The sequence below is a fragment of the Oncorhynchus clarkii genome, chromosome 3, assembly GCF_045791955.1.
Source record: "Oncorhynchus clarkii lewisi isolate Uvic-CL-2024 chromosome 3, UVic_Ocla_1.0, whole genome shotgun sequence".
NCBI lineage: Eukaryota > Metazoa > Chordata > Actinopteri > Salmoniformes > Salmonidae > Oncorhynchus > Oncorhynchus clarkii.
The window spans coordinates 49021570-49038386 of record NC_092149.1 but is presented as its reverse complement, the minus strand read 5'-3'; the positions used below and the strand labels follow the sequence as shown (position 1 = coordinate 49038386).

General features: G+C 44.5%; 1 protein-coding gene across 1 annotated transcript in view; it reads right to left on the bottom strand.

The window, feature by feature from the left end:
• LOC139405996 (histone deacetylase 4-like) overlaps window positions 1-16332 on the bottom strand; it is a 170795-nt gene extending 154463 nt beyond the window's left edge. The window contains exon 1 of the mRNA XM_071148452.1: window positions 16212-16332. Coding sequence (XP_071004553.1) covers window positions 16212-16332 — 121 coding nt within the window. The remainder of the gene's footprint in view (window positions 1-16211) is intronic.
• Between the last annotated feature and the right edge of the window lie 485 nt (window positions 16333-16817).

The following is a 16817-nucleotide window of genomic DNA, read 5'->3' as shown; positions in this document are numbered from 1 at the left end:
TTACGGTTCTCCAAAACCGAGGCAGCTGGCTCCCGGCTCTCACCCGCTTGGCCAGGCACCACGAGCGGGCACTGATGCCAACACAGGGGACAGAGCAGGAGCCGTCAGGGCCATCTGAGAGTCAGGCACCAGGGTTCTGGGGGGGTGCGGCAGCAAACGCATGTACAGCAGGTGGGTGGCCATTCATTGTGAAATTTAACTGTGGCAAATCACTCTGTGGACTCTGCTTCCCTAGTGGTTTAATCGCTCTGCTAAAATTAACGAAAGGTTGGTTACTCTGTTCGTTCCAACATCTAGAACTTTTGTCATCTGTTTGTTTTATAAGGTATGCTTATAGATGGTGCATACCAAAATGAACAGTCAGACACATATAGGTAATTTCACAGTAACAGAATGATGCTGAGACTCAGTATTGTCTGAGAATTGTCTCAGAGTTGTATGTCAAACAAAAAACAATGATTTGCCATGTTAAACAAACCATACAACTCTACGCACAAGGACTACTTTTAACAATTTCCACAAAGAGAGATTTTTAAGTGATGGTTTGTGCTCTTAGTGCCATCATTCTGTTACTAAACGTTGCATCTTGCACAAGCAAGCATGAAGGTATTTACACAGAACATAAACATAAGCATTGCGCGCACGAACACACACCAGGAACACACACCTGGAACACACACCAGGAACACACACCAGGAACACACACCAGGAACACACACCAGGAACACACACATGCGCTGTGGTACAGTGAGCAGGCTGGTCTCTGCCAGCCCAGCGGTAGCTCTGCCGTAGCAGACGGCCCCCATGGAGGAGTCAAGGTGATCCATGATACCTGTCCTCTGGACCACTCTTCCTTTCTTCCTCCCTCCCCCTCTCCACAGGACCACATCCAGTACACACTTATGACTGTCTGTTACAGTCCACTACCGTGTGCTATACATGCAAGCCACATGCCCTAGGATCCCACCGCCGAAATAAAGTTTGGCTCTAAGTTGTATACAGCATTGATATTTTATATTCCCCTAAAATGTGTTCTTCAGTAATACATACTGTACCTGCCAGAAAAGACTATGCCTAACATGAAGACTTCTACTCATGCAGTTGTATTCGATGCATACAGCTTGTATTTGTTTCATTAAATCCAATGGAAAATGCTGTTAGATTGAAATATAACCTAGTCATAGCACAACATTATATGTTCCGTGAAAAATTACCGAGGTTGGTCAATTACTGTAATAAAGTCAATTTAGTTCATGTGTAATTTTAAAAGGAGTACAAATGGTCAGCTAAATCTCTGTCTTTGTTCTCCATGAATGGTACATTGGTTCCTACGTGAGCATGAGACCAACACATGATTTGACTGATGGATCAAAATCCCTTAGCCATAATGAACAGCATGACATGGCTGTTTATCGACCCCCGAATATAACAATCTGGCCACTGTACAATAGAGGGCTTGAACTAAGTTTTCCACATGTCCACCGAGCTATGAGGGAGGCTTTTCTACTTTCCAACTTGTGACTAGGGGGTGGGGAAGGTGGGGTGGGGATGGGTCGTGGCTTTGTATTACCTAAATATTACACTGTAAAGAGCTAGAGCGACCTCACAGCATGAGTGAGCGAGCGAGCAAGTCAGGGGGGATTAAGGGAGTGATTGAAGGAGTGATTGAGGGAGTGATTGAGCGCAAGAGTGAACAAACAAATGAGTGAGTGAATTAATAAATGTGTGAGTGAGTGAGCAAATGAGCTCAAATTGAGGGACTGATTGAGCGAGCGAGAGATTGAGTGAGGGAGTGATTGAGTGAGCGAACAAAAACGAGTAAGTGAATTAATAAATGTGTGAATAAGTGAGTGAGTCAGTGAAAGACAGCATCAAAATTAATGTGGCCATCGACAGTTACGACAGTTATGCAATATCACTGTGACGATCGTCCTATTATCTCCATCACATAATCTAAAGACATGCCTTATATCAATAATCAGACATTGTAAACGGTTAATGGGTTATGAAAAGTACATGTATTTATTAATTGTATAATGTGGGGTTAGCGATGTCCTTTTGGTAAATGTATTACCTGGTATTTCCTAAAAGATGGTAGATTGTCGTGACGTCACTATCATTAATCTGATGACTGTTATTTATTTTTATCAAACTAATTAAGTTTCATTGTTACTCTGTCACGCCTTGGTCGTAGTATATTATGTTTGTCTTCATTTATTTGGTCAGGCCAGGGTGTGACATGGGTTTTTGTGGTGCGTTTTTGTCTTAGGGTTTTGTGGGGTGTCTAGCATAGTCTATGGCTGCCTGAGGCGGTTCTCAATCAGAGTCAGGTGATTCTCGTTGTCTCTGATTGGGAACCATATTTAGGTAGCCTGGGTTTCACTGTGTGTTTGTGGGTGATTGTTCCTGTCTCTGTGTTTGTTGTCACAAGATAGGCTGTATAGGTTTTCGTGTTACGTTTGATGTTTTGTATTTATTCGTTTGATCTTCTTCATTAAAGAACATGAGTAACCACCACGCTGCATTTTGGTCCGCTCCTCTTTCAACAGACGAACGCCGTTACAGAATCACCCACCACAACAGGACCAAGCGGCGTGGTAACGGGCAACAGCAGCGAAAGGAGGAAAGGACATGGGAGGACGTTATGGACAGCAAGAGTATGGACTATACTACTTGGGAGGAGATAGACAGGTGGGCGGTCGACCCAGGGAGAGTGCCGGAGCCCGCCTGGGATTCGATGGAGCAGTGCGCGGAAGGTTATCGTAGAATGGAGTTGGCGAAACAAGCACGACGGCGCGCAAGGAAGCCTGGGAGTCAGCCCCAAAAATGTCTTGCTAACAGGGAGTATGGCTACGCCAGGTAGGAGACCTGCGCAAACTCCCTGTGCTTACCGGGGGGCTAGAGAGACCGGGCAGGCACCGTGTTATGCTGTGGTGCGCATGGTGTCTCCAGTGCGGGTGCATAGCCCGGTGCGGTACATTCCAGCTCCGCGTATCGGGGCTAGAGTGAGCGTCGAGCCAAGTGCCATGAAGCCGGCTCTACGCATCTGGTCCCCAGTGCGTCTCCTTGGGCCGGCTTACATGGCACCAGCCTTGCGCACAGTGTCTCCGGTTCGCCTGCATAGCCCAGTGCGGGCTATTCCACCTCGCCGCACTGGCAGGGCGAACGGGACCATTCAACCGGGTAAGGTTGGGCAGGCTCGGTGCTCAAGAGCTCCAGTGCGCCTGCACGGTCCGGTCTACCCAGTACCACCTCCACACCCCAGCCCTCCGGTAGCAGCTCCCCGCACTAGGCTTCCTGTGCGTGTTCTCGGCCCAGTACCACCAGTGCCAGCACCACGCATCAGGCCTACAGTGCGCCTCGCCTGTCCAGCGCTGCCAGAGCCTTCCTCCTCTTCAGCGCTGCCGGAGTCTTCCGCCTGTTTAGCGCTGCCAGAGCCTTCCGCCTCTACAGCACTGCCGGAGTCTCCCGCCTGTTCAGAACTGCCAGTCTGCAAGGAGCTGCAAGGAGCTGCCAGTCTGCAAGGAGCTGCCAGTCTGCATTGAGCTGCCAGTCTGCATTGAGCTGCCAGTCTGCATGGAGCTGCCAGTCTGCATGGAGCTGCCAGTCTGCAAGGAGCCGCCAGAGCTGCCAGTCTGCAGGATGCCGCCGAAGCTGCCAGTCTGCAAGGAGCAGCCAGAGCCGCCAGTCAGCATGAAGCAGCCAGGGCCGCCAGTCAGCATGGAGCAGCCAGGGCCGCCAGTCAGCATGGAGCAGCCAGAGCAGCCAGTCAGCATGGAGCAGCAAGAGCAGCCAGTCAGCATGGAGCAGCCAGAGCAGCCAGTCAGCATGGAGCAGCCAGAGCAGCCAGTCAGCATGGAGCAGCCAGAGCAGCCAGTCAGCATGGAGCAGCCAGTCAGCATGGAGCAGCCAGTCAGCATGGAGCAGCCAGTCAGCATGGAGCAGCCAGAGTTGCCAGTCAGCATGGAGCAGCCAGAACTGCCAGTCAGCCAGACTCTTCCAGATCTGCCAGTCAGCCAGACTCTTCCAGATCTGCCAGTCAACCAGACTCTTCCAGATCTGCCAGTCAACCAGACTCTTCCAGATCTGCCAGTCAACCAGACTCTTCCAGATCTGCCAGTCAACCAGACTCTTCCAGATCCGCCAGTCAACCAGGATCTGCCAGAACCACCAGCCAGCCAGGATCTGCCGGATCCAACTACCTGCCTGAGCTTCTTCTCAGTGCTGAGCTTCCTCTCAGTGCTGAGCTTCCTCTCAGTGCTGAGCTTCCTCTCAGTGCTGAGCTTCCTTTCAGTGCTGAGCTTCTTCTCAGTGCTGAGCTTCTTCTCAGTCCCGAGCTACCTCAGTCCCGAGCTTTCCCTCAGTCCCGATTGTACCTGTTTCCTCCAGCATCTTCACAAGGTCCTTTGCTGCTGTTCTGGGATTTTTTTACACTTTTTGCACCAAAGTACATTAATCTCTAGGAGACAGAACGCGTCTTCTTCCTGCTTGATATCAAGCAAAGAGGCACTGAGTTTGAAGGTAGGCCTTCAAATACATCCACAGGTACACCTCCAATTGACTCAAATTATGGTAATTAGCCTATCAGAAGCTTCTAAAGCCATGACAAAATTTCTGGAATTTTCCAAGCTGTTTAAAGACACAGTCAACTTAGTGTATGTAAACTTCTGACCCATTGGAATTGTGATACAGTGAATTATCATTAAGTGAAATAATCTGCCTGTAAACAATTGTTGGAAAAATTACTTGTGTCATGCACAAAGTAGATGTCCTAACTGACTTTCCAAAACTATTTTTTGTTAATAAGAAATGTGTGGAGTGGTTGAAAAGAGAGTTTTAATGACTCCAACCTAAGTGTATGTAAACTTCTGACTTCAACTGTTTTTATTTACCCGTAGCTGTCTTTGTCGTCTCTCTGTTGAAACCAATCGATCTGTTTATGGGTAGTGGCTCGATGTAAGGCTCTGATTGTCCATCAGAAGTCACAATGTCCTTCTCAGTTGTAGAGCTTCTCTGGTCTTGGAGTGTTTGTTAGATACTCCATATGTATGCACGGTTGTTTCAGAGTCTATAGTCAAAGTTCTATGACCACTTTTCATGCACAGCTGCAGACTGTGAATGTTTTGGTCTAGTCTTTACCTTCTTCACGTGTTGACAGTTTCAGAGCTTCTAACCATTTCGTAGTATTCAGCTCCCACTGTACGTCGGCTGGTCTATAGAGTTTAAACTATTTTCAGATGTGTAGCCACCACTCCACGCTGTCTGGTCTCAGTACAAAGTTTCGAACCATTTCGTAAGGTTCAGCTCCCGCTGTCTGTCACGCTAGTCTGTATTTTAATTCTTAATTAGTTATTTAAGCACTCTGGCCAAAGGGGGCGTTCCGTCATGCTGGCACGAACTCTGAGCTCACTGGGAAAATCACATTGTTATCTTCACGAAAGTATTCTCATTTAATTCAATAATTTCTACAACATTTAAATGCAAACCTGATACATAGGACACTTTCAGAGTTACTGTTACCTTGATATACCATCCTTAATGACATCACAAAATAATAAACAATGTGACAGGATTCTTTTTAGACACCCCCCCTCCCCCCGACCATTCCTAACTAAAATGAATGTTCCAATGTCACATCTTTTGAAGTTAGTTTTTTTTTTTAGGTGGGCCACACTCTCTCTAGACAAAGCATTCCTTTTGTGGATACTGAAAAGGCAGAGAGAGAAATCTGTAAATGCACCTTACTTCACTCTGTGGTCCAACTCATCCCAAACCATAACCGTCTCAATTGGGTTGAGTTTGGGTGATTGTGGAGGCCAGGTCATCTGCAGCACTCCATCACTCTCCTTCTTGGTCAAATAGCCCTAACACAGCCTGGAGGTGTATTGGGTCATTGTCCTGTTGAAAAACAAATGATAGTCCCACTAAGTGCAAACCAGATGGGATGGCGTATCGCTGCAGAATGCTGTGGTAGCCATGCTGTTTAACTGTGCCATGAATTCTAAATAAATCACTGACAGTGTCAACAGCAAAGCACCCCCACACCATCACACCTCTTCCTCCATGCTTCACGGTGGGAACCACACATGAGGAGATCATTCGTTCACCTACTCTGCGTCTCCCAAAGACACGTTTTTGGTTGGAACCAAAAATCTCACATTTGGACTCATTAGACCAAATGACATATATCCACTGGTCTAATGTCCATTGCGTGTGTTTCTTGGCCAAAGCAAGTCTCTTCTTATTGGTGTCCTTAAGTAGTGGTTTCTTCACAACAATTCGACCATGAAGGCCTGATTCACACAGTCTCTTCTGAACAGTTGATGTTGAGATGTGTCTGTTACTTGAACTCTGTGAAGCATTTACTTGGGCTGCAATCGGAGGTGCTGTTAACTCTAATGAACTTATCCTCTGCAGCAGAGGTAACTCTGGGTCTTCCTTTCCTGTGGCGGTACTCATGAGAGCCAGTTTCATCATCGCGTTTGATGGCTTTTGCGACTGCACTTGAAGAACTTGAAAAGTTCTTGACATTTTGACTGACCTTCATGTCCTAAAGTAATGATGGACCGTCGTTTCTCTTTGCTTATTTGAGCTGTTCTTGCCATAATACGGACTTGGTGTCTTCTGTATACCACCCTACCTTGTCACAACACAACTGAGGGGCTCAAACAAATTAAGAAGGAAATAAATTCCACAAAATAACTTTTAACAAGGCACACCTGTTTAATTGAAATGCATTACAGGTGACTACCTCATGAAGCTGGTTGAGAGAATGCCAAGTGTGTAAAGCTGTCATCAAGGCAAAAGGTGGCTACTTTGAAGAATCTCAAATATATTTTGATTTGTTTAACACTTTTTTGGTTACTACATTATTCCATATGTGCTGTTTCATAGTTTTGATGTCTTCACTCTTCACTCTTATTCTCCAATGTAGAAAATAGTCTAAAATAAAGAAAAGCCCTGGAATGAATAGGTGTGTCTAAACTTTTGACTGGTACTGTACATGTTCATATCTCAGAAGCATAGTTGCATTGTTATTGATATATAATATGCGTTCAAGGTTATTCATGTTTGTGTAACATCTGAAGACATTTAGATAATTTAGTTAATTTAGTTATTTAGTTAGTTCATGCTGTTGAATTGAACAGTGTGAAAAGGCTTCTTCTCATTGGTCAGTTGCATCATGGGTATTGATATTCAAACCCTGTAATTTCTGTATTTGAGAGACAGGGACAGGATAGAGTAAGGAAGGCATGCTGCCGGGTTAACAGGCAATTATTGAGCCTAAGTTTTCTTTTGAGTTGATTAGGCCTACTTTTCGTTCATCGTCCAGTTTATTTGTTTTTGTAAATACTTGTGCAGTTGCCGGCTATATAAATTATTCACCTCCTAATAAAAAGTCTCACTTTGACAATGAAAAAAAACACATTCTTCGTATGCCTCCTCACTGTTCAAATCCTACCGGATGGTCAACCTCACAATGACATAATACACTGAGTGGAGAATAAAGTCTGCTTTCTGTATGGGGTTATAAGAGATTAGCCATACTGCTGACATACTGCGAGCAGGTAGCTCAACTAGCTCCCACCCGCACCCAGGTCCACCAGTATTGGTGCCAGACAGGACAGACTGACCGGGGGAAGGGTCTTGCCTTCCTGTGTGTGTGTGTGTGTGGGGGGTGGGGCCTTAGGTCAGTGTCTAGTGGGCAACCTTATCTACCCCTACTCATCTGCAACTTCAAGAATAACAAGACAAAAGGGTAAACAGGAAACTCGTGAGTATCTTTTCCCATCTGTAAAACAGAGGACGTGTCCCAAATGGTACCCTATTCCCTATACAGTGCACCACTAAGTAGTGAACTATAAAGGGAATAGGGTGCCATTTTCGACGGGCACCGAGCCTCCGTGCCAGTTGGTCAGCTTGAAACATGCATTAAATTATGTGGCAGCGTGTCTGTGAAAGTGGTATGAAGAGGACGGGCTCGCTCACTGAAAATGGAAAGAGAAAGAGTGTGAGGGTGGGAGAAAGAGAATAAAAGTAAAGACAAGTGAGTAGAAAATCAATGACAGCCCTCCTGATTTATTTTATTCCTCCCCAATTTCTATCGATTAATCGCTGCAACCTCCAATGGGTTTAGGAGGTTGATTCATGTGTCCTCCAAAACATAACCGGCCAAACCGCGCTTCTTAAAACCCGCCCAGGTTAACCCGGTAGCCAGCCGCACCAATGTGTAGGAGGAAACAAAGTTAAACTGGCGACTGTGGTCAGCCTGCAGGCGCCCGGCACACCACAAGGAGTCGCTAGAGTGCGATGAGCCAAGTAAAGCCCCCCCGGCCAAACCTCCCCTAACCCGGACGACAGTGGGCCGATTGTGCTCCGCCCTATGGGACTCCCGATCACGGCCGGTTGTGACACAGTCCGGGATCGAACCCGGGCCTCTCCTGATTTTCATGCTTGAGTTTTGAAATTTGAATGAATCAGGGTTTATTTGCACAGTGTGCCACTCTTCCTCTCCTTTCCCACTCTTCCCGTCTTTCTCTCTTGGTCTCACAACACGCTCTCCATTCCTTTGCATCTCAGTTGTTATCTTCTTGCGCCATATCTTCCTCTTATTCCCCGTCTCTCTATTCTCTCTCTGGGTCTCTCTCTCCAGCACTTAAATGCTCATCTATAATTCAGTGTGCTAAATAAAGAGGCTGCTCAGTGAGATGACTGAGACGAGCCAACAGGGTCTGTCACTTACATTATCTCTCCTCTTTTCTCTCCCCACTCCTTCACTCCCTCTCCACTCCTCCCCCTTCACCTATCCCTTGCTCAACAACAGATTGACACCACAGGTCCTCCCCCTGGTCCCCAAAAAAGGAGCGAGGGGAAGAGAGGAGATAGAGAGCGAGAGACAAAGAGAAGAAAGTGAGAGAGGTTAGTAAGAGAGAGTGTGATTGGGAGAGAGAGATTGCCGAAGAGAAAGAGGAAGAAAAAGAAGGTTATTAGGAGTGAGAGAGAAAGAAATTGAGAGAGCATACTGTAGCCAACCCTGGTCTGACAGCCCACTTAATGTGTGAGTGCGTGGGCTGGTGCTAATTTGTGTAAAGAGGGAGAAAGCGGTTTTGGCTGAAGGAGAATGGGCTGAGATTAGTGGACTGCAGAACACCAGCTCCAAACGCATGCACACACATGCATCCCCCCGTCCTGCCCAACAACTCCAAAACACACACACACACAGAGAGACGCCTAAACACATGACGTGATTCAACAAGCTACACACACATGCACCATCAGTTGTGGGGTTCCACTACCCTTACACATCCCAGTTAAGAAATGGAGATCGCGTTACTCTATTAGTATGAACACAAATCTGTCCCAACCAACCTACTCACCCTTCCCTCTTCCTCCTGTTCCCCAATACCCTCTATACTCTCTCCAGTACACGCCATCATGGCCATTTACAAACAGAAATCTTAAAAATATGTTAGCTTGAGCCTGCCTGGAGTTCCAAATTGCTGTGAGTTGCACTTTTGGAGTTGACTAATAATCCACATGCACAGTCAATACATTTAGCTTCCACTAACTATTAAAGTAGGCCTATGTATTTGGGGCCAGGTGCTGCTAACACGCTGGAAGGATGTGGGTGAGAACAGCGTTGCGGTTTTCACACGGTGCGATGTGGGCGTCTAACAAGCAGCCCAGTGTGCCTCATCTGCATATTCTATTCATTTTCCCTCCCTCACATTGAGCGATAAACAAACGGAAGTGGGGGAGTTTTAACAAGGCCCTGCTTTGACCTGGGCTGCGTCTCAATCGTCTGAAGTGGGGCCAATCCATGGAAAAGGACCCACAAGCACTAACATGTAAAGTTCATAGAAGCATATCGCAATGGGTGTCAAATGAAAGCTAAGAGTCTATATTGTTGGGAAATGAAGGCATAGATACATTTTTCAACCATTTTCCATCTTAACAATTAAGCATAAGTTAAGGCTTTGATTTCTGGATAAACAGATTCAAAAGAGGTTTTAGAAAACGAAAAGTCTTAAAATGTATCAGAAATCCATCAAAACACAATCATGTTAAAGTAAAGACCCGACAACTAATATCAACACTTTAAATGTAGTTTTGGAGAAAGTGTTCACCTTCTGTAAGTTTAAGTAATGTTGCCTTGTGCCTTGTACTTTCGTTACCAAAAAAACCCACATACTGTAGCTTTGAGATATTTTCTAATTTCTCTCACTCATGAGGAGAGAGGATAAGGAAAGTTCACAGAAGCATCAAGTAAAGGTAGACCTACCAATGAGTTAGTGGTTTTACTGATATCGATTTTGTTTCTGAATTATTAAGTGATTAAAACAGAGGCACTACACAAATAAAATATATTTAACACTTGAATTAATTGTGTGTGTGTGTGTGGGGGGGGTTGGGTTTTTTACATATAGCCTACAGTAACAAACTAATGAATGCTATTGTGCTATCTGAAATAAAAATCTAAAATTGTATTCTGTTTACCCAAAGCCTTCATAAACAATAGCATATATGAAATATAATAACAACACTGTTACAATGTTGCAGTAAGAATGACTGTTCATTTGCTTGAAGGGGGTTCCATCGAGGCCAAGCCGTTCTAGTGTTAACTGACTAAAACTCATTTTTTAAATTAAAAATAACATATTATTTCCATCAGTTTGTTACTGTAGACTATATTTAAACAAATATATATATATATATATATACATCTTTTTTTTTTTTTATTCAAGTGTTTAATACATTTTATTTTTGTGAGTGCCTCGTTATAACTATGAAACGAAAATGTGTTGGAACATGGTAACAGCTTATTCTTATAAGGACAAAATAAAAACATTTATATACAGCAAGCATTAAGATCACATGATGTCACATGATGAAAACATCAGTAGCTTAAACATTATAAGAGCCTTGATAAATAGTCAAAGTCGGCACAAAAGCAATAATGTCATTATAATTAATATAAGTGTCGCAGTCAAAAATATTCAAATATTCTCAGCTCCTGCTTGTGTGTATCTTCATGCAATGGCATCAGTTGGATTTCATTTAGCTGTTATCCTTGTCCTTAAAGTTGACGTTCTCTTGCTTGACACACTTTAACATACCTTCGTTTGGGTTGTAGTGCATAATCGTATACTGTTTTTCTTTTTTTATGTGTCCCAGTTGTCTTGTCAGTCTTCAGCACACGGTTGTGCAGGTGCCTTATTTTGCACAGGGGGAGGGATCTCCCGTCTCACTTTGTTCACGGTGCCAGCCAGACTTTTTCTTTGTAAGCAACTTATTCGCCAATGACAGTGAACTGAAGAAATAGTCCCCGGTGACATTTTTCCCCTCATCAACGTAAGGTTCCACAAGCCTGATCACCACATTCTCAGACACTAGCTTACCTATTGCTTGAAGTGGATATTTTTCACAGATATTGAAAGCCTTTTCAGCATGTACAGTTACACACGCACTCACTGTGTAGCCTACTCCAAGTAGGCCAGAGGTAGACTGATCAAACTGCTTTGAATCATTGGACTAATATAGGGTAGATAACATTTTAAGATTAGGCCTATGATTAGAATGGATCAATACTATAGAATGGCCCGCCCTGTTCTTCATTCACAATTGGTGATTACATAATTAATGTATTGTTCGCTTCCCCTCGCTCATCAACTCCCCCATTCTCCCCCCGTTTCCCCATCATACTTTACTTAAGTTATTTAATCTGTTGTTATATATGTGTGAAACTTGTTTAGTTTAGTATCGGTCCCACAGGAGGTTGGTGGCACCTTAATTGGGGAGGACGGTCTCGTGGTAATGGCTGGGGCGGAATTGGTGGAATGGTATCAAATACATCCAACACATGGTTTCCATGTGTATTTACGCCATTCCATTTCCTCCGTTCCGGGCATTATTATGAGCCACCCTCCCCTCAGCAGCCCGCATTGTTCGGTTTTGAGGCAATTATTGGGGTGATTATGAGCTGGGCATTGCACTTTCAACTGTTGGAAGAAGGAGCGGAGCAGGCCCTACTGTTGGGAGGAAGAGGGGTAAAGGGGGAAAACCATTCAAAAAAAAAATGACATGCCCTCCTCTAAAACTGGTTATAACCCTAGCTCTGTTTGTGATATTAAGATTCTAACAGCAGTAGTGTGTTAAATAGATCTATTTAGGAAAAGTCAAGGATGGAGGGGAGCATGACTTCAATTTTTTTTATACAATTTAAATGTAATATAAAAGGTAATAATAAAAAAATGAATTAATCATGAGCAGTCAAAATGAATTACTTTAGCGGTTCTCGTGTTAATAATTTATAAACAAAATGACCCCCCAAATCAGTAACTGTATTACTGCAACTGAATTGGCTAAAATTGTCAATCATAATTGTCACAAACCACAGCTGGGTCACCTGCTACTGTCCTCCCTTCCACTGACATACTGTTATGTTCAGCTCATAACTGTTTTCTTTGTTTTTCTGTTGTTAAAACAGTCTGGACAATCCCTCCCTCTCTCTCCAGTTAATGTCACATCTCCCAGCTCTGACAGACACCTCCCCATGAACCCCCTCTCTTTCCATTTACTGTAACCAGCATCCTCACCCATTGAGCACCGACCGGCACTAGACATCCATGGACGTTGAAACGTAGTTGAAATTTGGTCAGTCCACCCTGGCCTTGATGTTAACATCCACACACCTACTCATTCAAGGATTTTTGTTTATTTTTCACTATTTCCTACATTGCAGAATAATAGTGAAGAGATCAATGCTATGAAATAACACATATGGACTCATGTAGTAACCAAAAAAAGTGTTTAACAAAATCAAAATAGATTTTAGATTCTTCAAAGTAGCCACCCTTTTCCTTGATGACAGCTTTGCACACTCTTGGCATTCTCTCAACCAGCTTCACCTGGAATGCTTTAACAACAGTCTTGAAGGAGTTCCCACATATGCTGAGCACTTGTTGGCTGCTTTTCCTTCACTCTGCGGTCCAACTCAATTGGGTTGAGATGGGGTGATAGTGGAGGCCAGGTCATCTGATGCAGCACTCCATCACTCTCCTTCTTGGTCAAATAGCCCTTACACAGCCTGGAAATGTGTTGGGTCATTGTCCTGTTGAAAAAAAAATTATAGGTTGAAACCAAAAATCTCAAATTTGGACTCATCAGATCCAATGATGGATTTCCACCGGTCTAATGTCCATTGCTCGTGTTTCTTGGCCCAAGCAAGTCTCTTCTTATTAGTGTCCTTTAGTAGTGGTTTCTTTGCAGCAATTCGACCATGAAGGCCTTATTCACACAGTCTCCTCTGAACAGTTGATGTTGAGATGTGTCTGTTACTGGAACTCTGTGAAGCATTTATTTGGGCTGCAAATCCTGAGATTGGAAACTCTCATGAACGTATCCTCTGCAGCAGAGGTAACTCTGGGTCTTCCTTTCCTGTGGCGATCATCATGAGAGCCAGTTTCATCATAGCGCTTGATGGTTTTTGCGACTGCACTTGAATAAACTTTCAAAGTTCTTGAAATGTTCAGGATTGACTGCCAGTCATGTCTTAAAGTAATGATGGACTGTCGTTTGTCTTTGCTTATTTCAGCTGTTCTTGCCATAATACGGACTGGCAGAAGAGTACTGGCAGAAGTCATCCCAGCTTACCAAATATATCTTCTGTATACCACCCCTACCTTGTCACAACACAACTGATTGGCTCAAATGCAAAGCTGCCATCAAGGCAAAGGATGGCTACTTTGAAGAATATCAAATATTGATTTGTTTAACACTTTTTTTGGTTACTACATGATTCCATATGTCTTCACTATTATTCTACAATGTAGAACATACAAGTATAGTATAGTACAGTAGAAGAGCACAGTATATTCTACTATACTGAACTATACTTCTACTATATTGAACTCTGCTGTGCTATAATGTACTGCACTCTACTGTGCTCTGCTGTGCTGCGCTGTGATGTCCAAACTTGTGAAACATGAGAAGAATGACATTCATATCCATAATTATGCATTTCTGTGTAGTACAGATCAGGGACCCATGATGTAATTCCATTACCGTAATTCCAATTACTTACTGTAATTCATTAACTAAATTAGATATTTTTCAAAGTGAAGGTGTCATGTCACAAGTTGACACCCCATTCTTTCTGCAGACATATTTCAATCTTAATTAAAAATAGATGTGTTCGCAGTAAAAGATTGGGGGGGGTTCACAGTCATTTCGTTTCCAAAGTCGGCATCTGCACAGTTCTTCCACCAAATTAGTTTTTGTGGAAATTGTTACAAGTAGTCCTAGTGCATAGAGTTGTATGGATTGTTAAACTTTTAAATCACTGGTTTTTGTTTGGCATACATTTTAAAGGGGAAAAAAACAGTCAAAGCGTTATTCCGTTACTGTGGAATTGCCCGGTGGCTCCCTCTCGTCGTCTCCAATCCCTCATCTGTACTGCTACCAACTAACAGGGTGGGTGAAAGCTATATTCTACTTCTCTCCTATCCGTGCAAAAGAAAACAGTGAGTTAGCAGCACACTAAGTTGTATCAGGCTCTCACCACTGCTAATCTTGGTCACATTTCCTGTGACGTGCTATTGATGTGTTAATGGGTGTTCATTCCCGTGTTGGCGTGGTGTTGGTGTGGATAGGCTGGCTCATCCAATGTTCCTGTGAACCACGAGTGTAGAGCGGGTGCTTAGGTGACGCTACACCTCTACACACACACACACACACACACACCATTAATAAAACAGAGATGTCATTCTAAGATTGAGAGCTTGCGGAGAGCATCTCACACACAGAGACACGTGCACAAACACGCACACTCGGTCTTACACACACAGCAAGTGGACTGAGAGTGAAACTACAGCAAGTGGAGGCGAGATGTAAAGTCCGGAGATGAAAGAAAGGGAGCGAGAGGAGGTCAGATGGAGGGTGCGTTTCACTAAAACGTGTGTACAAGTTTGAGAGGGGTTACCTGGGAACAGTAAATGGATGGTCATGTCGTCTTTGCTTTCCGTGAGCGTCCTCGAGGAGAACAAAGGGAGAACAACGGAGTGTCCTCTTACACTGGCCTGACCTGCTGCACCGCTCGAATAGGGACTCCTTTGTTGCTCAATACGACAAACAAAAATCACGTAACACATCACACAGCATCACACGCGCACATTTACTACGGTTGTGACACACACGTCTGGGGTTCTTCAACACTAAACGGCTAGCCGTCAGAATTTGGAACAAGTCGAGGGGTCTTATCATCTTTCCTTGGAAGTGTTGGGATGGTCAGGAGATATGGCCAGATTTTTAACAACACCAACCAGACAACCTGCCAGCGAGCGAGCTAGCCAACAAACCAACCAGTCTCTCAACCACACCAATCAACCAAGCAACCAACCGATCAGCCAGCGAGTTAGCCAGCTAACCAACCAGCTAGTCAGCCAGCCAACCTGCCAGTATAACACCACCAACAGACTCACATTTAGTCTTTCTCTACTCACCCTAGCCAGTTTCTTGCCATGGTGTATGAATATAAGAAACCCACCAACTAACCACAAAGTATATAAAAGCAGCCCACAGCCACTAGTGTTGTGTCCAGTGTGTGCGTGCGTACGGTGAAATAGCATCTTTTCCCACTGGTCTCTGTAATAGTAATTACCAAGCGTCATGCTCTGAGAAGAGTTAGTTTTGTCAGGTTATTTCAAGCCGTTTGACACTTCACTGCACTTTACCTGCACCATCTCACAGCAGCTCTCACAGCATAAATGACCCCTTAGCTAACACATACAGGCAATGATGATAGTATTTGATGATGATGGTAATCCTAGCATGGAGCAACACTATCATTAAATATGTGTGTGTGTGTGTGTGTGTGTGTGTGTGTGTGTGTGTGTGTGTGTGTGTGTGTGTGTGTGTGTGTGTGTGTGTGTGTGTGTGTGTGTGTGTGTGTGTGTGTGTGTGTGCGCATGCATATGTTTACATGCAAGTGTGCTCTACCATAGACTCTGTGTATGTGTTTGGTGGTATGGTTGCATGAGCATGCAGACATGTTGCTCAGTGACCCATTCTTCCTCTGGTCTCTAGCCTTGAGCCAGGCCTACAGGGACACACATGGTAAGGCATGAGCCCACAGCGGGTCCGACCACATACACACAAAGGGAGAGAGTAAGAGAAAGACCAAAAGAACGAAAGAAAAAAGATGGTGCTCCTACCAGACTGGATGTGGTTGAGACCAGATGACTTCAGAAGTCCCAAGGGCTGCTCTTTCCTGGGCAGACCATCTGCAGGGGAGAGAGAGGATGGAGAGTCTGTTTCAAATATGGTCTGCAGCATCGATAACACAGGGGCACACGTATAACCTACTGAGGCCCAGATAAAAGACTACATATCCCAAAGAGAAAGAGGGAGATAGAGAGAGCGGGAGGGAGAGAGAGAGAGAGAGAGAGCGGGAGGGAGAGAGAAAGAGAGAGCGAGAGAAAGAGAAGGCGAAACTAGGGATGGAAGAAGGTAGAGAAAACCAGTTGAATGAGGAGAGGACGAGGAGAGGAAGAGGAGGCTTTTGCCTAGCCTAGTGCTGCAACACAGCCGCATGTGTTCACTGCTCTGTTATGACTCCAATGTGATTGGTTCACTGTCTTCAACAAGAGAGAAAGGGGGAGGGAGCGAGGGGATAGAAAGAGGCATGTAAAAATAAACATGTGGACCGAGTAGGCAGACTCATCTGATGTGCCCTACTACTGTTTAAACAAACACACAAGCATGTCTGCACGTGCGACCATGTACACGTGCGCGCACACACACACACACACACACACACA